Source organism: Mesoplodon densirostris, chromosome 3 (genome assembly GCF_025265405.1).
Source record: "Mesoplodon densirostris isolate mMesDen1 chromosome 3, mMesDen1 primary haplotype, whole genome shotgun sequence".
Lineage (NCBI taxonomy): Eukaryota > Metazoa > Chordata > Mammalia > Artiodactyla > Ziphiidae > Mesoplodon > Mesoplodon densirostris.
The window spans coordinates 164,598,621-164,620,971 of NC_082663.1; the positions used below are offsets into that span (position 1 = coordinate 164,598,621).

The 22,351-nt window shown below is 44.7% G+C and overlaps 1 protein-coding gene across 1 annotated transcript in view; it reads right to left on the reverse strand.

Annotated features, from left to right (window-relative positions):
* Positions 1-5,646, reverse strand: part of DOCK2 (dedicator of cytokinesis 2) — a 412,654-nt gene extending 407,008 nt beyond the window's left edge. The window contains exons 1-2 of the mRNA XM_060094549.1: positions 5,592-5,646; positions 5,289-5,372 (exon numbers count right to left, since the gene is read on the reverse strand). Of these exons, the coding sequence (XP_059950532.1) occupies positions 5,289-5,372; positions 5,592-5,646 (139 nt within the window). The remainder of the gene's footprint in view (positions 1-5,288; positions 5,373-5,591) is intronic.
* Positions 5,647-22,351: the final 16,705 nt, after the last annotated feature.

A 22,351-nucleotide genomic window follows, 5' to 3' on the forward strand; every position in this document is an offset into this window, starting at 1 on the left:
AAAGAAATGAAATTGAGCTATTTGTAATGAGGTGGATGGACCTAGAGTCTGTCATACAGAGTGAAGTAAGTCAGAAAGAGAAAAACAAATACTGTATGCTGACACATATATATGGAATTTAAGGGAAAAAAATGTCATGAAGAACATAGGGGTAAGACAGGAATAAAGACACAGACCTACTAGAGAATGGACTTGAGGATATGGGGAGGGGGAAGGGTAAGCTGTGACAAAGTGAAAGAGCGGCATGGACATATATACACTACCAAACGTAAGGTAGATAGCTAGTGGGAAGCAGCCGCATAGCACAGGGAGATCAGCTCGGTGCTTTGTGACCGCCTGGAGGGGTGGGATAGGGAGGGTGGGAGGGAGACGCAAAAGGGAGGGGATATGGGAACATATGTATATGTATAACTGATTAAATTTGTTATAAAGCAAAAAATTTTTTAAAAAGATGAAAAAAAAAATCCAAGTGTGAAGGGTGCAGTCCAGAAGATTCACTCAGAGATATAGCGGGCATTTGGCATCTTGTTCCCCAGCTACATGGCTATTCGTGCAGGGTACTGGCTGAGCTTTTGGCTTATCTGATCAGGAAGTCAAAGAATCAGAGAGAAAGCACCCGAAACTCCCTCTACCCCCAGGCTTGTTTAAGCTAGGAAAAGGGAAAGAGGAGAGGAGCATTAAACTGCATATGGAATTGAAGCCTTCTTTTGAGATGCTGTTAAATATCAGGGAAGATGTCAACCAAATGTAACTGAAGGAAGTGACTGGGGAAAAACAACACTCCTTTTTCACATTCATTCCCCCATGAGGAGTTCTGACTACTTAATAAACACATGTGTTTTCCACGTCTGAAATCAGGAAGCAGAATGTTTATGCTGCCTCTGGGTAGGAGAGGCAGTCTGAGAGATGTAATATGGACAAAGAAATAGGCATTAGGATGTCTATTAGGAAAGCTTAGCAATGGGCACCCTTCTGAATTGTTTGAGTTTTTATCGCAACAAAATATTATCTAAAAGGAAATACTAAAATCATTAGAGCTCTAGTGAAAGGAAATTCATTCATGCCTCAGGTTTCAGCTCAGATGTTTGTTTCCCCCATTCATCTGGCTGAGTAAGTTTAGTGCATAGGCAAAGAAGGGCTAGCCTCACCCACTCCAGGCCATCAGAGGGCCATCTTCTGTGCTCCCTGGGCGATATTGCTAAGATAGATACATACCTGCCAGTCTCAGTGTAGCTCTGTTTAATGGGGGGAAGACATGGAATTCAACACAGAGCACCTAGGAGCCAGGCATGATGCTAAACAGCTTCTCTACTTCTCCCATTTTATCCTCATAACACACCCAGAAGCAAGGTGATGATAATCCATTTTTGCAGGTGAGAAAACTGAGGCTTACTTCCCTAAGATCACTAAGCTGGTGGGTAAGTGGAGCAGAGAATAACTTTCTGATTCAAAAGCCCATGCTTTTTCTACTTCTTTTCTTTCCCTTTCTTCTTTCTTTCTTTTCTTCCTTCCTCTCTTCCTTCCTCCCTCCCTTCCTTCCTTCCTTCCTTTCTTTTCTTTTCTTTTTGTGGAGTAGAGGGGAGAGTTTAAAATTATTGAAAAATACAAAATAAAAATATTCACATTCCTACCACCTAGAATTAATCATTGCTGATATCTGGAGAAATGTGCTTTGAATCTTCAAGACTATATCTATTCTATTCCATTCCCCTCTCCACTTCTCAACTGTATTCGTTTTTTTTGCGGGGGGTGGGGAGGTGGTTACATTTTACAGTTTTCGAACAATGACGTTCTTTTTGGTGGTCGTAACTATCATGACTTTTAACACTAATTTTGACAAATCAGTTCACTTGGACTCAATGCTCACCAGTATTTCCTCTTATCACAGCTTTTCAATTCCTATATTTTAACATTTTGATTCATCTCTCAATTGGCTGGATTTTATTTTTTGAGTAGGTTTCTGCAAGACAGTGATATGAGCACACCCATATTTTTTCTACTATGTCATTTCAACTAATTTTTGACTAACACTCTGGTTTTCACTTTTTTATATCTGCAGAGGAACTGTTTTTCAACTGGAATCATAAGCAGAACTCCCCGCATGCAAAAAAGATAAGACCAGGCCTGATCTCAGAGCCCTTAGCCATCTAAGGCCCTCACGGGCTCTTAGGATCCTATAAATTCCAGTTTGAAAACTCTATATGGGTATGAGTGCAAGCATGATAAATCCTAATAATTTTCATACCAATTCCTCAGATATCTAGAATCAGTCTAACAGACTTCCAAATGTATTTTCAAAGTATTCATGAACTGGCAATCACTTGCTAAATTAATATGTCCAGCTCTTTCCAGAAAAGTACTGTGGCTGCTTATTACAAGGATGCATTAAAATTAGACTGATAAAACAAAATTTAAAATGGGAAACCAGAACTAAAGAGCTTAGGAGCAAGGAGGTTAATCCCTAAAACAAAGGTGACTTGAGTCAGCAAGTGCAGTCTTTTTGAAGGTCAGGCTATAGGTCAGGCTCTAGGCCAGGCAAAAGTAAAGAAAGGCTCTGACTGTATGCAACCTATGTGGTCAGTTTCCTTCCCTGAAGCACTTTCTCCAGGGAAACTGCATGAAAAGAAGAAAAAAACACTCATCTGAATTTCAAAATGTAGGACACAGAAAACATTCTGAGGCATTTTCACTGCCTTGGTAGGCATGGGGTGGAGAAAAGGGAGCAGTCTTAGGAGAGTGGAGAGAACAGCAACTGGCTCACTGTGTGAGCCTAGGCAAGTCATTTCTCTTCCCTGAGCCTTGCTCCTTCACCTGCAAATCTGAGGTCCCTGCCTGTTTCTCAGGATTAGCATCCAGTAGCACAAAAGTGACACTGAGGAGAGTTGTTTTGCTTGCTGTTTTTATTTTCAATCTTTGCCCTTGGTAGACACCTAGAGTTTGCTTATCTGCCACTGAGTAGAACTACATTTGTAAAGGGTAGGATTGCACTGTGGGAGGAGGCAAGGTGTCTGGAATCAGATCCCTACCCCTACCCCAGTCCCACTCACTCTGTCTGTAAAATAGGGCCAGACTGGGCACTATAGAGGCCTGGACACTGAAAAGTGCATGATGTCCAAAATAACAACAGTGGGCTTCCCTGGTGGCACAGTGGTTGAGAATCTGCCTGACAATGCAGGGGACACGGGTTTGAGCCCTGGTCGGGGAAGATCCCACATGTCACGGAGCAACTAAGCCCGTGCACCACAACCACTGAGCCTGCACTCTAGAGCCCACGTGCCACAACAAGTGAAGCCCACTCACCTAGAGCCCATGAGCCACAACTACTGAGCCCACGGGCCACAACTACTGAGTCTGAGCTCTAGAGCCCACGAGCCACAACTACTGAGCCCGTGTGCCACAACTACTGAGCCTGCCCTCTAGAGCCCACGTGCCACAACTACTGAGCCCATCAGCCACAACTACTGAAGCCCACTCACCTAGAGCTCATGAGCCACAACTACTGAGCCTGAGCTCTAGAGCCCAAAAGCCACAACTACTGAGCCCGTGCGCCACAACTACTGAGGTCCACGTGCCTAGAGCCCATGAGCCACAACTACTGGATCCCGCGTTTCACAACCACTGAGCCTGCGCTCTAGAGCCCGCGAGCCACAACTACTGAGCCCATCTGTCACACCTACTGAGCCTGCACTCTAGACCCCGCATGCCATGACTACTGAGCCCACATGCCACAAGTACTGAAGCTCGTGAGTCTAGAGCCCATGCTCCGCAACAAGAGAAGCCACCGCAATGAGAAGCCTGCGCACTGCAATGAAGAGTAGCCCCTGCTCACCACGAGGGGAGAAAGCCCATGCACAGCAACGAGGACCCAATGCAGCCAAAAATTAATTAACTAATTAATTAATTTTTTTAAAAAAATAAATAAATAGCAACAGTATTAAAGCACAAAATAAATGTAAGGAAGGTGAACAAAGTTCTCATTTCCCCCATGATGATTCCTTTAAAGCTGCTTTGAAATATCAAATATCAAATTCTTTCTCCCTCCAAAAAGTGTTTTCTGTTTGTTTGCTTTTTGGTTTGCATTTGTGTGTGTGTGTGAGTGTGTGTGTCCGTGTGTGTATGTGGACACACACTCCTTCACGAATCTGCAGAGGTGCTCTGTTAATTGCATATAGCTAATCTAGGGCTGAAGATACCACCTGTCCTGCAGGTCGCTGTGAGGAGTAACTAGACTAACATGTTATGGAAATTTAGCACAGTTCTCACTGTGTGGTTAAGAACCCAAAGACGGCTAGCTCTGTAGGCAACCTCCTTTCCTCGGGCCCTCTATTTCTCCTTGAGGGGGCCTCCTTAACAGTAGCACACCTGCCTCCTGCCTACCCTCACCCCCATCCCAGCACAGGAGAGCCCAACCTGAGGGATTAGCTGGGAAACAGGGACACAGCCCCCTCTGCCCTCCTTTCTCTCTGCTCTGCCTGACCACAGGAAGGACACACTACGCCCTCCACACAGCGGGATTACAGTCAGGCCCAGGCAGGGGGAGATCCGTGGTGGCCCAGCTGGGCAGAGAGGGCTGGGAGAGCCTGCCTGAATGTAGTCAGCCCATGAGCAAGTTCATTCGACCCTTACACCCAAGCCGTGCTCCCAATGTCAATTTTATCAGTGACATAGGTGATACATTGATTTCTAACGGCCTGACTCATGAGTCCACCAAGGCCATTAACCTTTGTGCAAACTTTAAAAACCACCACCATCGCCACGATAGTGGACACAGCCCAACAGACACTTGGCTTCACAAGAGATGACACCTCTGTGGGAAGAAAGAGATGCCATTTTGCCCAAGACAGGGCACCCAGCTTGCTGAAGGCCCAGATGCAGTGCCCAAACCACACAGCTATGTACAGCAGTCCTCCTGGAATCAGGAGTATAATTTACTGGACCCTTCAAACCCCTAATAATGCTGATATTCCTTTATAATGGTGTTGAAACTAATAAAGAAGTGTATCTAGAAGGTGTCATAGGGCCCAACAGCTCCATGGCTGGGCAAATAGAGAGCACAATGAACATCAGACCACCCAGTTTGGCTTTTGTTTCTAAGTATGAATTCCTACAATAACAAAGCATTATTTTCAGTAAATCTGAAATACTAATATTAGCAAAATGTATTTAAATAGACCACACAGAGGTGCAAGTTCCAAGAGAGGGCTGGAGGTGCTGGGTATGTCCTGGGGGTGTCCCAACACCATCAGCAAGCTCCTGGCATCCAAGGGTCGCCTGGGCCAGTGACTCACCTCCACAGGTCTCCTGTATTCGCACCACATCGCCAATCTGCAGGGAGAGCTGGGGGACTCCGCTCCCTTGGAAGTTGTATATGGCTGTGAAATGGAACAGAGAGGCAGCCTGGTGAGACCTCTGGATACCAAGAATCTCTGCTCCTTCCTGCCCTTCCTTTCTTGACTTTATCTGTTGACCATGTAGCCCACATGGCTAAACAAAACCAATGTAGAAACCACTGCCTGCCACAGGAGTCAATGCAGGCCCAGCCTGGCTCCCAAAGGCCCCCATTCATTAGTCAAACATGACCTCTCCCTAGCACGGGTCCTGCACTCCAGTCTGAGTGACAAGGATGGCATTTATGTCATCTCCCATGGTTGACCTCCCACTGTACACCCGGCGTGTGCTCAGCACATCCTCTCATTCCATTCCCACAGCAACCCTGGGAGGTGTAAACTGTGATCCCATTTTGCAGATAAGGAAATGGAGGTGCTGAGAGGTTAAACAATTTGGCCAAAATCATCAGGCTAGGAAGTGACAGGAAAACCAGTATCTAACTTCCATTCTCAACTGCTATGGTGGGCTACCTGCTGCTCCCCAATTACTCCATCCTGGTGACAGCGGCCTAAAATGCCAGGCTTTCTACCACTCCTTTACACTGTCTACCTTCCCATTTACACTGTCAGCTTCTGGGGAGTAGCAGTTGGCTATGAAAACACCCAGAGTCCCCTGTGTGGTATGGGAGCCTCTGCTAATCCCCTGGAATGTGAGATTACACCGTATCATTGCAGTGCTCAGCCCCTGCTCAGCATCACTTGCTAAGTGTTAACCTAGGGATGAAGCTTGTTTAAGGAATATCCAGCTTGGAAGATCTTCAATAACAGAATAGGACACAATGATGTTTGATGTTTGATGTGAATCAAAACATAAGTGTTTCGATTTAAGGAAAGACCCTCAGGAGGATGGATGGTATGATCCTACAAGGTTGTCCTCATTCATTCATGCAGCAGATATTCAGTAAGTGCCTGCAATATGCCAGGCACATGCTAGGCACTGATCTTGCTCTTTTGGTGAATACACAAAAAAATATAAGGTTACAAAATATGATACATGTGATGTAAGAAACAAATAGGGCCTGATAGAGGAGGCATCAATTTTTGTTGGGGTAGTTAAGAAAGGACCCCCTGAGCTGATTATGCATGGAGGATGCAAACAAGTCAGCTATGGGAACAGAAAGGGGGGAAGGGCATTTCAAGAAGTGGGAATAGCATACGCAAAGGCCCCAAGTAAGGAAGACACTTGGCACATTCAGAGAGCAAAAAGGAAACTGCTGTGCATGGAGTATAAGGGAGGAGGGGGGTGACCCAGAGGAGGCTGGAGAGGCAAGAACCAGGTCATGCAGGGCTTCACGATGACTTTGGGCTTTACTCCAAGAGAATGGGAAGCTGGATGGATTTTACTTAGTTATTTGGTAATAGCTTTATTTAGATACAATTTGTCCACTTAAAGTATATAATTCAATGATTTACTCACAGAGCTGTGAAACCACCACCATGATTAATTTTAGAACATTCTCATCACCTCAAAAAAGTCCCCTGAGCCACAATCGGCCACTAATCTACTTTCTGTCTCTATAGATTTGCCTATTCTGCACATTTCGTACAAATAGAATCATATAATATGTGGTCTTTTGCAACTGGCTTCTTTTACTCAGCACAAGATTTTAAAGATTCATTCATGTTGTAGCAACTACCATTACTTCATTCATTTTTATGGCTGAATAACATTCCATTGTATAAATACACCAGTGGATAGAAGGCTGAAGGCTGTTAAGCAGGGGAGTGATGTAACCTCATCACGCCGACTGCTGTTGGGGGAGTGGATGGAGGGAGGCAGAGTGGATGTGACGGAGCCCACGAGGAGACGCTTGCTTTGTCTCCCTAATCCCAGAGGTCTTTGAACCAAGGAGAGACTTGCTGCTGATGAGACATGTGACCAAGCAGTGCAGGAGGTAGATTAACCAAATGAGAGGAATCCCGAGTCCTCTTGGTAGTCTTACCACTGATTCAGTTCATTCCCTCTCCCTTTGCTCCTCAGTTTCCTCATATGTCAAAAAACAAAATGCATTTAAAAACTACTTCTTCGAGTGAAATCAGCAAAACTGGTGAAGTGGGGAGTTCCAAGTGCCTGTCCCTCCAAAGAAGCAATTAAAAATCCGGCAAAAATGGTCAGAATCAACTTTATCAGAACTCTGAAAAATAGTCAAAAGTTTACCAGCAACCAAGCAAATGCTTACTCAAGAAAAGGCAACTGAAACCTGGTAAAGTTTTGTAGCATTTTAACTTATCCTTATCCCATTCCCTACTCCCCATCTTTTTTTTTTTATATAAAGAAGACTAATCATAGAGATCAGAAAGTAACACTGTACTTCCCCAGAAAATAAATAAACCATTTCAGAAAGTGGTGGAATAGTTCACTTCACTCAGGCAGAGAATTCTAAAATTTAGAATTTTACCTTTCTTGTTTAAAACTCATAGATCCATTAACTCAAAACAACTTTCTTGAGGAATGTAAAGAAGCTACATCTATGTGAACAACGTGAAGAAGGCAAATGAATTTCACAAATTACTGACAAGTATTATGTTTACTTAATGAGAAGTTACAATTTGACTCATGACTGAGATTCTGTAACTTGTTGAAAGGGTTTAACACAAATAGTGAATTAATTGCTTTCATTTGTTTCATTATTGTTACACATGATATGTATCCTGGGAGCAGAATGGACTGTCTACTCCCCATCTTGGTGGCAGTCTTGAAGATGGTGTTCCATGTTCCTGTGGGTCCCTGGGGCTGGAGGAAGCAGAGCAGGCCTTGTCCCAAGAAACTGTACAGTAGCTGCTTGGTTTGACCTGTCTGTGGGCTCCCTGAAGGACCAAAGCCATGAGCTTGCCTGTATTTCCCTGACTTGGGACTCTCTTAAGGGAGAGAAGCAGCTATGCAAAGGGCATTGATCAAAAACATTGAAAGTCAAAAGAACTACCTGCTTCCACACAGGGCAAAGAATAGAAGTTTGGTCAAACAATAATACCACTAATAAACCTGGAAGGAAAGGCTTAGGAGTGGAATGCTTTGGAGAATAAGAGCTTTGAAGAATACCACCTATTGCAGGGGATCTGGAAGGCCATGCAGAGTTGGATGCATGTTGAAAAAGGATGGGAGAAAGCCCAAAGCTCTCAGCTCTGGTTGACCTTCAAGCTCCATACAGGGAGAAAACGCAGGCTCTGGCAGAGCTGTAAATGGCCTGGCTAAGTGTTGAACGTAAGCCCCAACACACACGTGCAGCTGCAAAAACTAGGGTTTTTTTCCTCTCAATTCCAGGCCTTTAGAGACTTCAGTGACCACGTGCAACAAACAATACAGTCTTAACAAAAATACTTTAAAAAAGTCACTAAACAAACAAACTACTACAATCTATATCAAGCAGTGACAATAGCCCTGGCAAGGAGGGAGACTCTGACGTCTGAGTTAGCACATCGTAACATTCAAGATATCCAGTTTTCAGCACAAAATTATGAGGCATGTAAGAAACAAGAAAGTACGGCCCATTCACAGGAAAAAGAGAATTTAATAAAAACTGTCCCTGAAGAAGGACAGACACTGGACTTGGGCGACAAAGACTTTAAATCAATTATCTTAAGTATGCTCAAATATCCAAAGGAAACTATGGACAAAGAACTAAAGGAAACCAGGGGAACAATGTCTCAGAAAATGGAGAATATAGTCAAAGAGAGAGAAATTATAAAAAAGAATCAGATAAAAATTTTGGAGCTGAAAAGTACAATAACAAATGTGAAAATTTTATTAGAGAGGTTCAACGTCAGATGTGAGCAGTCAGAAGGAATCAATGACCTTAAAAATAGGTCTGTTGAGGGCTTCCCTGGTGGCGCAGTGGTTGAGAGTCCACCTGCCGATGCAGGGGACGCGGATTCGTGCCCCAGTCCGGGAAGATCCCACATGCCGCAGAGCGGCTAGGCCCGTGAGCCATGGCCGCTGAGCCTGCACGTCCGGAGCCTGTGCTCCGCAACGGCAGAGGCCACAACAGTGAGAGGCCCGCGTACTGCAAAAAAGAAAAAAAAAAAAAAAGGTCTGTTGAGATTAGCCAGACTGAGTAGCAGAAAGAAAAAAAATGAAGAAAAATTAGCAGATCCTAAGGGACCTGTGGAACAATGTCAAGCACACCAACATCCACATAATGGGAGTTCTATAATAAGAGGAAAGAAAGAGAAAGTAGCAGAAAGAAAATTTGAAGAAAGAATGTGACCATTATTGTGGTAGAAAACAAATGGCAAAATGGAAGAAGTAAGTCCTTCCTTATGAGTATATACTTTAAATGTAAATGGATTAAACACTTTTTTCAAAAGGCAGAGATTTACAGAAAAGATTTTTTTAAAAATCCACCATGAAATCAATCAATCAATCAATCAATCAATCAATCAATCCACCATGATCCAACTATATGTCGTCTACAAGAGATTCACTTTAGGTCCAAAGATACAAATAAGTTCAAAATAAAAGAATGAGTGAAAGAAGTTCCACACACATAGTAACAAAAAGAGAGCTTGGTGGGTATACCAACATTAGACAAAATAGACTTTAAGTCAAAAATTGTTACAAGGGACAAAGAAGGACATAATATATTGGCAAAAGAGTCAATACACCAAGAAGATATAGCAATTATAAACATATATGTACTTAATAATATAACACCAAAATATATGAGGCAAACACTGACACAATTAAAGGGAGAAATAGATAGTTCTACAATAATAATTGGAGACCTCAATACTCTGCTATCAATAATGGATAGAACAAGTAGGCATAAAATCAATAGGGAAACAGAAGACCTGAACAACGCTATAGATAACTAGTCCTGGGACTTCCCTGGTGGCACAGTGGTTAAGAATCGCCTGCCGATGTAGGCGACACGGGTTCGATCCCTGGTCCGGGAAGATCCCACATGCCATGGAACAACAAAGCCTGTGTGCCACAAGTACAGAGCCTGCACCCTAGAGCCTGCAAGCCACAACTACTGAAGCCCACATGCCTAGAGCCCATGCTCCACAACAAGAGAAGCCACCACAATGAGAAGCCCGCACAACACAACGAAGAGTAGCCCCAGCCTGCTGCAACTAGGGAAAGCCCGCATGCAGCAACAAAGACCCAAAATGCAGCCAAAAATAAATAAAATTTTAAAAAATAATAACTAGTCCTAACAGACGTATACAGAATACTCCATCCTACAATAGCAGAATACATTCTTCTCAAGTGCACATGAAATAGTCTCCAGATAGATGACATGTTAGGCCACAAAACAAGTCTCAATAAATTTTAAAAAGACTGAAATTATACAAAGCATCTTTTCCAATCACAAAGGAATGAAGCTAGAAATGAAAAACAGAAAAAAAAAACTGGACAATTCACAAATACGTGTAAATGGAACAACATACCCTTAAACAACCAGTGGGTCAAATGAGAACTCACAAGCGAGATCAAAAAATATTTTAAGACAAATACAAATGAAAATACAACCTATCAGAACTTATGGATGCAATGAAAGCAGTGATCACATCAGTGAAGAGGCTTGGAAAGAAATGAGGTCAAACCCCTTCTCAAATATAAACAAGCAGCATTTATAATGTTCCTCCACTATATCACAGAGAAGCATATTCTCAACTGCCCTTTCATGTTGTCATCACAACTACTGCATGAGGTAATACTATCCCCACTCTATAGAGGAGAAAACTGAGGTTCAGATGGTTTGAGTAGCTTACCCAAGACCCACCCACAGAGTGGTAAATCACAGAGCCAGGACTTCCACCCTGCCCTGTGCCTTGTTCATTCCCTGCATCCACTGCCTCTCCACAGCATCTGATGGCAGGTGTTCAGGTGTTCACCAGACCCTGCTTCAGGCTTCTGTTTGCCACACTCTCTGAGCTGCATTCTCTGCGGGAAAAGTAGGAAACCTGTAGGCTTTTTAGTCCAAAGACCTATACAAATCAGCCCTTTCACCAAGGGACCAACTAGTCTTTGTGAGTATTCATAGGGGTGGAAAGTCTCAATCCTGAGAGATAATAAAGCTTGGGAGTTATGAGCCAGTGTCTCTGGAGTAAGACAAATGTGGCTCCTAAGCCCAGTTCTGCCCTTTGCCAGCTCTGGTCTCAAGCCCAGGGGTGCAGAGTATGATTGTGCAGGCTTTGTCCAGCACAAGGCCACCAAGCCAAAGACAGCAGTAGAGGCTGCCCCCCCAACCTCTGATCTGCTTGCCAAGGCCTGGGCCCTACCTAGGCACTGTGTCCACCAGGGGAGGGGTGTATCTTTGTAATTCACACAGAGGCACTGTAGGGGCCAGCGGCAGCCTGCTTGAGCAGCAACTTCACCTCCCCAAGCCTCATTTTCCTCAACTATAGAAAGGAGGAGATGATGGTCCCTACCTTGAAGAGTTCCTTGGAAGCTTGGCTGAGATCAATACACAGAAAAAGTCTTTACTCTGTGTCTGGCCAGAGTAAGTGCTCAATAAAAAGTAGTCACTTTTCTCTTTATTAGCACTATAATACCTCCTAAAGCAATCCATTCAGAGGAACTCCTTCAGAGCTCTTCTTTGTGTCACCTTTAAATCTGCTTCCTCGCAGTTTGCATTCAATGGCACTGGCAAGCAACAATGAATAAAATTAAACCTTTGCCCAAAAACAAACCTTGAGAGGACTCTCAGGGGACTCAGAGCTCTCTTCTCCTGCATAAAGATACCCCGTTTCTTCATTCCCTCCACACTTGGCCTCATTTCAAATCCTGTCCCCACAAAGGCTGCTAGCATTTGGACCCACTCCAGCTTGCTGATGCCCTAATTCCGCAGACTCTGCACTCCCTGATCCCTCCAGCTCCAGAGGTCTGGCTGAGGACGTGCCTGCCAAGGAGCTGGGCAGAGCCACAGAGGCAACTGAGGTTTCTAACAGAAGAAAACCATCCATGATATGTGTTTGCCTCTGGAGCACCAGCAAATTAGTTTTGTCCATCAGGTATTGAAAGGGCAGGGCAAGACTCTGTTCCCAGACTATATCCTTCCCATCTTTCCTTAGGAATCTCTTCCTCACCCTCTGCCCAGCTCTGTCAGGTGAGAAGGTACCAACCCATTGGCTTAAGAAGATATCTTGGACAGATCTTGAAACTTCATATTCAACATGGAGGTCTGTGTGCATTCCAAAGACTCACATCATATGAAAATGAAAGTAACTGACACTGCCATTTAATTTATAAATGTATTTCTGCCTTTGCATGAGGACCTTTGTTCTCAAGGCTCCATTTGGGGAAAAGCAGACATTACTGACAAAGGAAGTGGCTTTGCATACCAGTACCCAATTCTGTTAAGTTTTCTAAATGACTAACAGGAAACTTTGAACCAGAATGCCACTCTTTGCTAAAGTTTGATTGCTTATCTATGAATCTCTCCTGAGTTGTTTCTGACCAGTGTCAGAACAGTTCATCTTCTTCCCCATTCCCTGCAGGCCTAACCACCCTTGAGCTCTGAGTGAGTGATGGAAAGGGCCGGAAAACATGAGGAAGGTACAGGAATAAGTAATAAGTAAAAATCACTGAAATCATAGCCTGCCCCACCCTGGCCATGCCCATCATGGAAGATAAACAAGTGGTGAAAGGATTCCCACAGATACCCGTTCCAGCTTCCCCTTTCATACGAGGTCTCTGTGCCTTGGAGAACACTGGCACATCCCAGTGAAGGATCTGACCTCTCCTTGTATCAAAATACTATACTCAGGAGCCAAGGCAGCAGCTGGTCACTGATAAGCCTAACCAGACCGAAATACTTATGACCAAAGATCAAGGGGGTGCTTCAAGTACCAGGGCCATCTGAGGTCACTGAAACCAATGAGGACTCTAATGTTGGAAATCCTAGAGTGTCAAGCCAGTGGGAGCTTTTGAGACAGGTGGGACTTCCAACAACCCTGGAAATCAAATCTACTGATTAGCCACCAACTTTACTTAAATGTATTGAAATGCCCTGCTCATCAGGAGCCCAAATCAAGAGAAATAAGGAAAAAGTAAACATACCATTGCTACAGCATGCAACTCACAGAAACAAATAGGGTTGGGGTCTCTGTGCTTCGGGCTATGTTAGGAGATAAGTACAGTATTTCACTTGGATTTATACATGAGGAAACTGAGGCAGAGAGAGAATAAACAACTTATTCTAATATCTATAATAAGAGAGTTATCCAGAAGTCTGGATTCTAACCACTTCATATACTGCTTGACGCCCCACAAATGGTAAACACACATACTATGTACCAAGCACATGTTATTTTTCAACAGATACTCATTTGAGCACCTATGGTGTGCCAGATACTGTTCTGAGTATTGGGTAATAGTGATAAATAAGACAGACAAAATTCCTCATATTTTACTTGTACCAGCTCATTTAATCTTCGCAGTAACACTCCAAGGTATTCCCCTCCACATAACATATGAGAAACTTAAAGAGAGATTAAGGAACTTGCCCATGGCCACACAGCTAGAAAGTGGTAGAAAGTGGAATCAAACCCATATTGGAGTCTAAAGTCCTTATTTCCCTGACTAACCCATTGCTGATGTCACGATTTATTGTGTGTGTGTGAGTATATATGTATGTGTGTGTGTGTGTGTGTGTGTATGCGTGTGTATGTACTAGACTTGTTCATTTCCCGTCTCCTTCAGCCTCAGCGAGGGTGGAGACTGAGTCTGCCTGTCGGCCACTGAATTCCCAGTGCTGAGAACAGCATCTGGCTCACAGTTGAAGTTCAATCAATATTTACTGAACTTTAATAAATACTTGTTAAACTGAAGGAACACGAACATGAAGGGCAGGTATGTCTCTTCTTCTAAGTTTTTTCTTGCATTTCTTGAGATTACTTGCTGAGATGCTGAGCCAGCTGGGCTGCCAATTTTGATTGCAGCCATCAAGTGCCCTGTGACCCTTCAGGATGGATTCGTACCTCATCAGGGGCCCTGCCACTTGCTGATGTGTTTCAAAACAAAAGCTTCAGCAAACACCAAGTGTTCACAGAGTTTGTACAAGTAGCTACATGAGAGGAACACAAACAATACTGGAGAAAAAGAACGTAATTGCCTGAAGCTCACTTCTCTAGTCCCTGAACTGGGCTTTGGATGGTCTCCACTCCAGGTAGAAACAGAACTAGCCGGCAGGTCCACTTTGGATTCAAGTGAAACATAGTCATTGAAATATACAAGCAGTTCGCCTGGAGTCTCTGGACAAGGTGTTGACAGCCGCAGTACCAGGGAAACATCCTGACATTGCATCAGGGAGGGTGAATGCGATGACCCAGCAGAAGCTTCTGGCAGCGAGGTCAGAGCTCAAACCTGGTGCAAGTCAGCAGTGGATGAGGCAGGAGAATCACAGAGAGAGGGAACCAAGGAGGAGGAGGTGTTCCTCCCCTGACCAGGAGAGGACAAGAATTACAACCTCTAAGGAACACTTTATATGTATCAGACACTTCTCCAATGACTTTACCTACAGTCACCTATTTAATCCCAGCACCTATTTAATCTTGTGGTGGGTACAATTATGGTCAGTTCTATTTTACAGATGAGCACACTGAGGTAGTGTGAGATGAAGTGAACAGCCCAGGGTGACACAGCTAGGAAGGTGGTGAGCCAGGATTTCGCCCCAGGCACGCTGGCTCCAGAACATACACCCTCAACCATTACACCACACTGCCTCTCACTAGTGGATGTGCATTTAACACCTGCCCCCTGCCAGGTGCTTTAGGACCCCTACTGGATCCTCCCAGAAACCTTACAGGTTGCCATAGGTGAGCCAAGGTGACATTCCAAGCCAACAAGAAGGAAGTTGAGATTCCCATGAGTTCTCTAAAACAGTGATTCTCAACTGGGAACAATTTCGCCCCCAAGGGAACATTTGGTGTAATGCAAAACTGCACATGTGCATGTTTTTGTAGGAAGAGTGCTTGGATTCCCAAGGGTCCCGTGTTACAATAACAATGATCTTTTCTGCTAGTACCTTCTGTGGTACTAGCAGAAACCTACCATGTTTCTGCTAGTACCACAGAGCCAGATGGAATCAAATTCGACCCCCAACAGAGCTCTGCCGTCAAGACAATAAGCCATCCAGTGTGGGAGACAACCTGCAGTCACATAACTAAAAGACAAGGTGAAAAATGAAGATTTTGATAAAGCAGAAGATATTTCTTCCAGGGATGAGGTGTAAGAAAACCACTGGAAAGAGGCTGCATTTCAGCAAGAGCTTAAAGCTCTCTGCTCTTCAGTTTCCCCATCTCTGAAATGAAGATAAAAGTACCCATCTCTCAGGGTGGCCGTGAGGGTTAAACATGGTACCACGAGTGCTTTATAAATGGACTGGACTGAAAACAGTTGAGGCAATGTTATTATTTATGACAATGTTGATGACAACTTAGATCAGGGGACTAACTAAGGAAGTCCTGTAGGTAGTTCCATTCTCCCAGCTGCACAGACCAAACCATGGTGTCACCCTTAACTACTTTCTTTCTTTCATACCCACGTCCAATCCATGAGGAAAATCCCGTTTGCCCACCTACAGCACACACAGCTAAGCACGTCTCACCTCCTCCACTGCTGCATCCTTGGGGGGGTCCCCCACCATTTCTCGCCTGGTTATTGTAGTGACTGCCGTACTGGCCTGTCTGCTTCCACATTTAATTCCCCTCTATCTACTAACCATAAAACTTCTAGAATAATTCTTTTAAAATAAGACAGAACAGTGGTTGCCAAGGGGGAGGGGGCAGGGGAGGGATGGACTGGGAGTTTGGGATTAGCAGATCCAAACTCTTATATATAGGACGGATAAACAACAAGGTCCTACTGTAGAGCACAGGGAACTTTATTCAATATCCAGGGATAAACCATAATGGAAAAGAATAGATATGTGTGTGTGTGCGTGTGTGTGTATAATTGAGTCACTTTGCTGTACAGTAGAAATTAACACAACATTGTAAATCAACTATACTTCAGTGAAAAACCAAATTTAAAAAAAATAAGACAGAACATTCTGCAACTCTTCTCAAACCCTACCGTGCCCCACCCGCTTCCATTCAGAGTAAAAGCCAGAGTCCTTATAACATGTACCAGGCACTACTCAATACAACCTCTCTTCAGAGAACTCATGTCCTCCAGTTCTGCCCCTGGGTTACTCTACTCTATTCACAGCGGCCTCCCACACATCAGAGAGGCTTCCTCCTCAGGACATTTGCACTGGCTGTTTATTCTTCCTGGAACACTTTCTCCTGAGACGACTACCTTGTCGCCACCGCCAGTGAGGCAAGCAGCAAAATCCCCCTTCCCGGGCAAATCCTCAGGGTCCAGCTGGCACAAGGTGTGCCCCTTTGCTGCAGCAGTCGTGGGCTCTTGGGACCTGACATTGCTAGCACTTAATCCACCCCAACAAATGCCTGCTCAGCATTGGCTCTGTTCAGACCCTATGTTGGATGCTGAGGCATCTATGCAAGTCACATGGCCCACTTAGGTCCCGTTCACCATCCTGGTTTGGGATTTGACCCAAGGGATCATGTGTTGTCAGGGGAGCACTGAGTGCCCTGGGGCAATGTCTGGAGAGGGGTCTGGAAAAGTGTCCACATTGTCAGTCACATTCCCCTCCTGCACAGCTTTAAATCAGCGCGGAAGCTGACAGTGTCCTAGTGGGGTCAGAAGGACAAGGGATGGATGACTTTTTCCAAGGAGAACTAAAAACCAAGTAAGACTTAAGATGTTGACAAACTCAGCCTGACTGTTGTTCAACTCACACTAATTAAAGAAAGTGGAATGAAAGGAGAGAGTGCCTATTAAAGGGAACATTTGTGGTGCCTCCACACAGATTCCTCTGGAGTTGGGTGGCAATAAGCACTAGCATTCACCATTTGCAGAACATATGGTGCAAAACTCAGACTGTGGCACCCATGTGGAACTGAATATTAAAGGCCTGTAAGCTTAAAAAAAAAAAAAGAAGTCCAAAGGTCCAGAACTTAGCAGAATAGTATGGTGACTACACTGTCTGTCTCAAAATATAGCAGCAGTATAAGGATGCTGAACTCAGGAGGAAGCGGAGCTTAGCAAACACAGTCTGTCAAGGCTCATTCAAACTCAAACATTATGGTTGGGGGCAAGATGGCCACTAACTAATGTGGTTCCCATAAACCTAGGGATTAGGACAATCTACTTAAATGAACTCCAACAGTCAGCCCAGCAGGCACTCCTAAACAATCCCAAGTTGCTGAAGCATCCGAAAGTAGGCAGCCCAGGCACCTAAGAATTGGTGGTAGGAAGGAATGAGATTTCCAATCCATGTGTTTTTGTTGCACCAGACTAATTTCCGGGGACCAGCCCGAAGGTACAATTGGCCTCCATAGCCAAGATACACGTACTAAGATCCCTCTAAGCATTTCCTCTGCAATTCTTTTCCCCATTGCTCCTCAGAGGCCTTCTGAGACCATCCTATTTAAGATTCCTGCCCTCCAATACTCTCATTCATGAGACAAACTCTTTTATTACAGGAGCACATATCACAATTTGTAGTGATATGCCTATTGATTTTTTCACATTTCTTTTTGTCTTCCCCACTAGACTATAAGCTCCAAAAGGGTAGGAACCATAATGGCCAAATTCTAGTAATCTCACCGTCTAGCGCAGTGCCTAGCACATGGGAAATGCCCAATAAATATTTAAGAAATAAATGAAGAATGAATGAGTGAATGAGTGAACAAGTTGGTGAGTAAATGATGGTCTCTATCTCTCCTCCTTAGCTATTAACTCTGGCAACAAGAGCAGTATAAGTGGTCCCTCTGTAGTAGAGTTCTGCCCTGGGTGTGTTTGGGATGCATGTTTGACTCATGCCTCCTACTCCAAGAATCTGTCCCCATCCACAACTCCTGCGATCCTCATGACTCCACCCCATAACCATAGCGTATTGGAAAAGGCAGCACCCTGGCTCAGAGTGGGGCCCATTCTTAGCCTGGTGATGACCTCTGACCTGGGGGGCCTTTATTGAAAAGGTGAGTCAGTCCACTCAGATCTTCTCAGGACTTTGAACAAATAAACACAGAGAGAGGATTCAGAGGGTGCTGGCACTGCAAAGTCATGCCAGGTTGAGGTAGGTGACATGTTGGGGCCACCACTGTGGTGCTCTCAGAATATGAAAAGTTATGAAGAGGAGAAGAGAAAGGAGAACAAAGCTCGTAAGTTTACAGCAGCTGGGAAGCCATGAGAAGACAGGCAGAGTTTTCCAGTCTCCTCAGACCAGGGCTTTCCAGAGGACTGCTGCTCATGTTTCCTGGATTTCTGTTTGATTTTCCTTGATGCTTAAAACACACCACTTCCCTCCTCACATACAGCTACACACCACATACCTTTTAACTGAACTACTTCAAGTGGATTTTGTTCCTTGTAATAAGAGTCTGTGCTGCAAGGGACTCAATCACCCATTGTGCACTCCAAATCTGTCCATCTGAGTATGGACCAGATCTGTCCAGGAAACAGCATCACCTGCATCCCTGGACCAGGGAGAGGTCTCGAACTCATCCATATTCCCCAATCAAGATGTGAAACAGACCCCTTCTCAACTTTTGCAGAGCCTGTTATGATTTGAATTGTGCCCCACCCCACAAAACAAAAGATATGTTATATTCCTAACTCCTAGCATCTCAGAATGCAGCCTTATTTGGAGATAGTCTTTTCAGAGGTAATAAAGTTCAAATGAGGTCATTAGGGTGGGCCCTCACCCAACATGACTGGTGTTCTTATTAAAACGGAAAATTTGGAAAGAGACACACCCACAGGAAGAACGCCACATGAAGACAGAGGCAGAGACTGGGGCGATACTTCTACTAAGCCATGGGACACCAAAGATTGCCAGCCAACAAGCCACTCGAAGCTAGGGGAGAGACACGGGACAGATTAGATTGTCCCTCACAGCCCTCCGAAGGAACCAAGTGATAACTCCCCAGCACCACACATAGATACACAACCATAACTCGAGATGATCTGCGTGGAGAAGAGGTTTCTGAGCGTAACTGAAGCCCCTACACAAATCTACCCAGCAGGCCCAGCTTCAGGGTAAACAAACCTTTCTTCTGCACTCACCCTCTGAGAACCCCTGCCTTGAAGGCTTCTTTTACAATCCCTAAATATCATACCACAGACCACAGGTCAACTGTTAGGAACCCAGCTGTTGTCCTCCCTACTGCTCCAAATTCACACGTTGAAGCTCCATATTTGGATCAGGTCTGTAAGGATGTGATTAAATTAAAATGAAGCCGTTACGGTGGGGCCCTAATCCAACAGGACTTGTGTCCTTCTAAGAAGAGGAGAAGACACAGGGGGTGAGCATGCACAGAGAGAAGACCATATGAGGACAAAGCAAGGAGAAGGCAGTTGTCTGCAGGCCTAGGAGGCCTCAGGAGAAATCAAGTTACTAGCACCTTGGACTCGGAACTCCAGCCTCCAGAACTGTGAGAAAATAACTTCTGTTACTTAAGCCACCCGGTCTCTGGTATTTTGTTATGGCTACCTGAGAAAACTAAAATATCATCCCTAATATCCTATTCCCCTCCTTCCTCAGGAAAGCACACTGGAGTTTTAGCGTGGTGCATGGCTGCTTACATTGCAGACTACACTTCCAGGTTCCACTGCAGCTAGGTTCAGTCATGTGATTAGGTTTTCAGCCAAGAGGATACAAGAGGAAGTGTCCAGTGGGCCTTCAAGTAAGTGTCCTTAATGAGCAGTGTCATGCCCTTCTTGTTCCCTTCATCCTTCTTGCTGGCTGGAAAGTGGACCTGACAACAGAGGCTTAAGCAGCCAGTTTGGTTCAAAAGGCAGAAGCCTTGTGCCAAGGAAGCCGTGCAGGAGACAGAAAGAGCCACGCTACCGCCTCTTCAGGGACCATTTCTGGGCTTTCTACATGAGAGGCAAATAAGCTTCTAGCTTGGTTAAGCCACTACTTCGGACGTTTTCTGTCACCTGTAGTCATACTTATCCCTAACTGATACTGTTACTTGCTCTTTCTACCTCCTCCTTCTCTGTCTTCCATTGTCTCCTCCAAGGATAAAGCTCTGACCAATGACAAGAGTCTCAGGCAGAGAGGATTAAGACAGTAAAAGCCAAAGGGAAATGTTAATTATAAGGGGACTCCTGCGGGATTAACTAACGAGGCAGTCAGTAGATAGGTAAACTGTCACCCACTGCTGTTCCCCTGCCCCCCTATGTCTAACCCCTGCCCCCCTCCCAAGTGATTAAATTATCTTCTTACAGGTGACACACCCGCTCAAAAACTCCACTGCTCACAAAATGAAGTCCAAACTTATAAGCTTGGTACTCAAAGCCCTTCACAACCTGACCATAATCTACCTCTCCAACTATTTCTTATTTCTACAAATATCCACTAAAACCAAAGCAGACTATTGACCCAAAAGCCACACCCCTTCCAACCTCCTGCCTTTGTCTATAACGTTCCTCCTCCCAGATTCCCTTCTAGTGTTGTGCAAAGGGTCTGGGGTCTGAAGACAACTGAATTTAAGGCCTAGCCCAAGTACTTCCGAGTTATGTGAACTACGGAACTCTTAGCCTGTAAAATGAGAATAATAACATGCTACCTCACACGGCTGTTCTGAAGCCAGACAAAGATACTGCATGAGAATGGGTCTTGTAAACCGTAAATTACTGCACTTATTCTTATAAGGCATGACTGTCCTGAACCTGGCATCAGGGCACGTTACCTGTCTCTCTCGGCTCCGTACCTATTAGGTACGCCCCTTGACCTCAGTCACTAACTTTCATTGACCAGCCTCATTACTAATGCTTTTCATGCATTACCCCGTTCAATCCTCACAATGATCTCATGAGATCCATATTATCATGATTACTCCTACATAAAGTAGGAGTAATGAGGAAAGATGAGGAAACAGGACCAGATTTGAACTCACAGCCCAAGCTTCTAACCTTACCCATATCTCCTCAAGGGCAGAGGCTGTGTCTTGTCTTCATAGCTACACTGTCTTGTCTGTGGAAACTCTCACCCACTTCTACCCAAGGGTCCTCTCTGGAACTCTAATGGATCACATTTTAAAGCTCCATCAAGGAAGTGAAAAAAGAACCTGGCCAGGGATCTACATGAGGCTCACCCTGGCTGCTCACCAGACAGTAAGATGAGAAAGAAGCCAAGCGGTTCTGGTGATGAAGCTGTCCCCAGAAAAGCCAGCCCCCCAGAAACACAGACGCCAGCAGCGCTCGTCAGCTAGGCCAGAGGAAGAGGAAACCAAATGGGAAAGCAAAGCTCAGGTTCTCCTGGGTTAGGCTGGCTGGGACTCTGGAGGTGTTCCAAGGACCCCCCTAATCCTTACATGGCTCTAGCTCTTCCTTTTCCTCCAAGCCCCCATACTCATTATCTCAGATACTCTTCTAAAAGAACGTCTTGAAAGACAAAAGTATTAATACCTAGACTGACAGTGAGGAAACCAGAGCACAGACCTGCCTGCAAAAATGATAGTGTCAGAACTAGAACCCAGACTCCTTACTCTCAGGCCACGGTTCTTTCTGCTGGGTGACCCCAGTCCCCTGTCTCATCATAACCTAAGCCTTGCCCTTCCCTTCCATCTACCTGGAGTCTACAGAGGAGGGTTGGAGATTACCTTCCTCACCTGACATTCATCTGCAGAGAAAAAGAGATCCTTTGATAAGTAGACACCTACCAAGTGCTCTATGGCCCCCTAAAGGGTCATACACCTTCTGACTCCCAGCCCCAAACAGAATTTTCACAGGTAGGCGTGAAAACTCTCAGTTATACCATCAGAAGAATCCCCTGGGCCTAGAGCCTAACAGAGTTCCTCGTCTCTGAGCACACAGGTGGGATTTCCTCAGCAAAGGAGGGTGAAAACCTTACTTCATTCAGTAGCCCCCTCCCATCCTGTGATGTCATGTCCTGAACTGGGCTCCTAAGCAGAGAATAAAGGCTAAAAGTAATAATTAATAA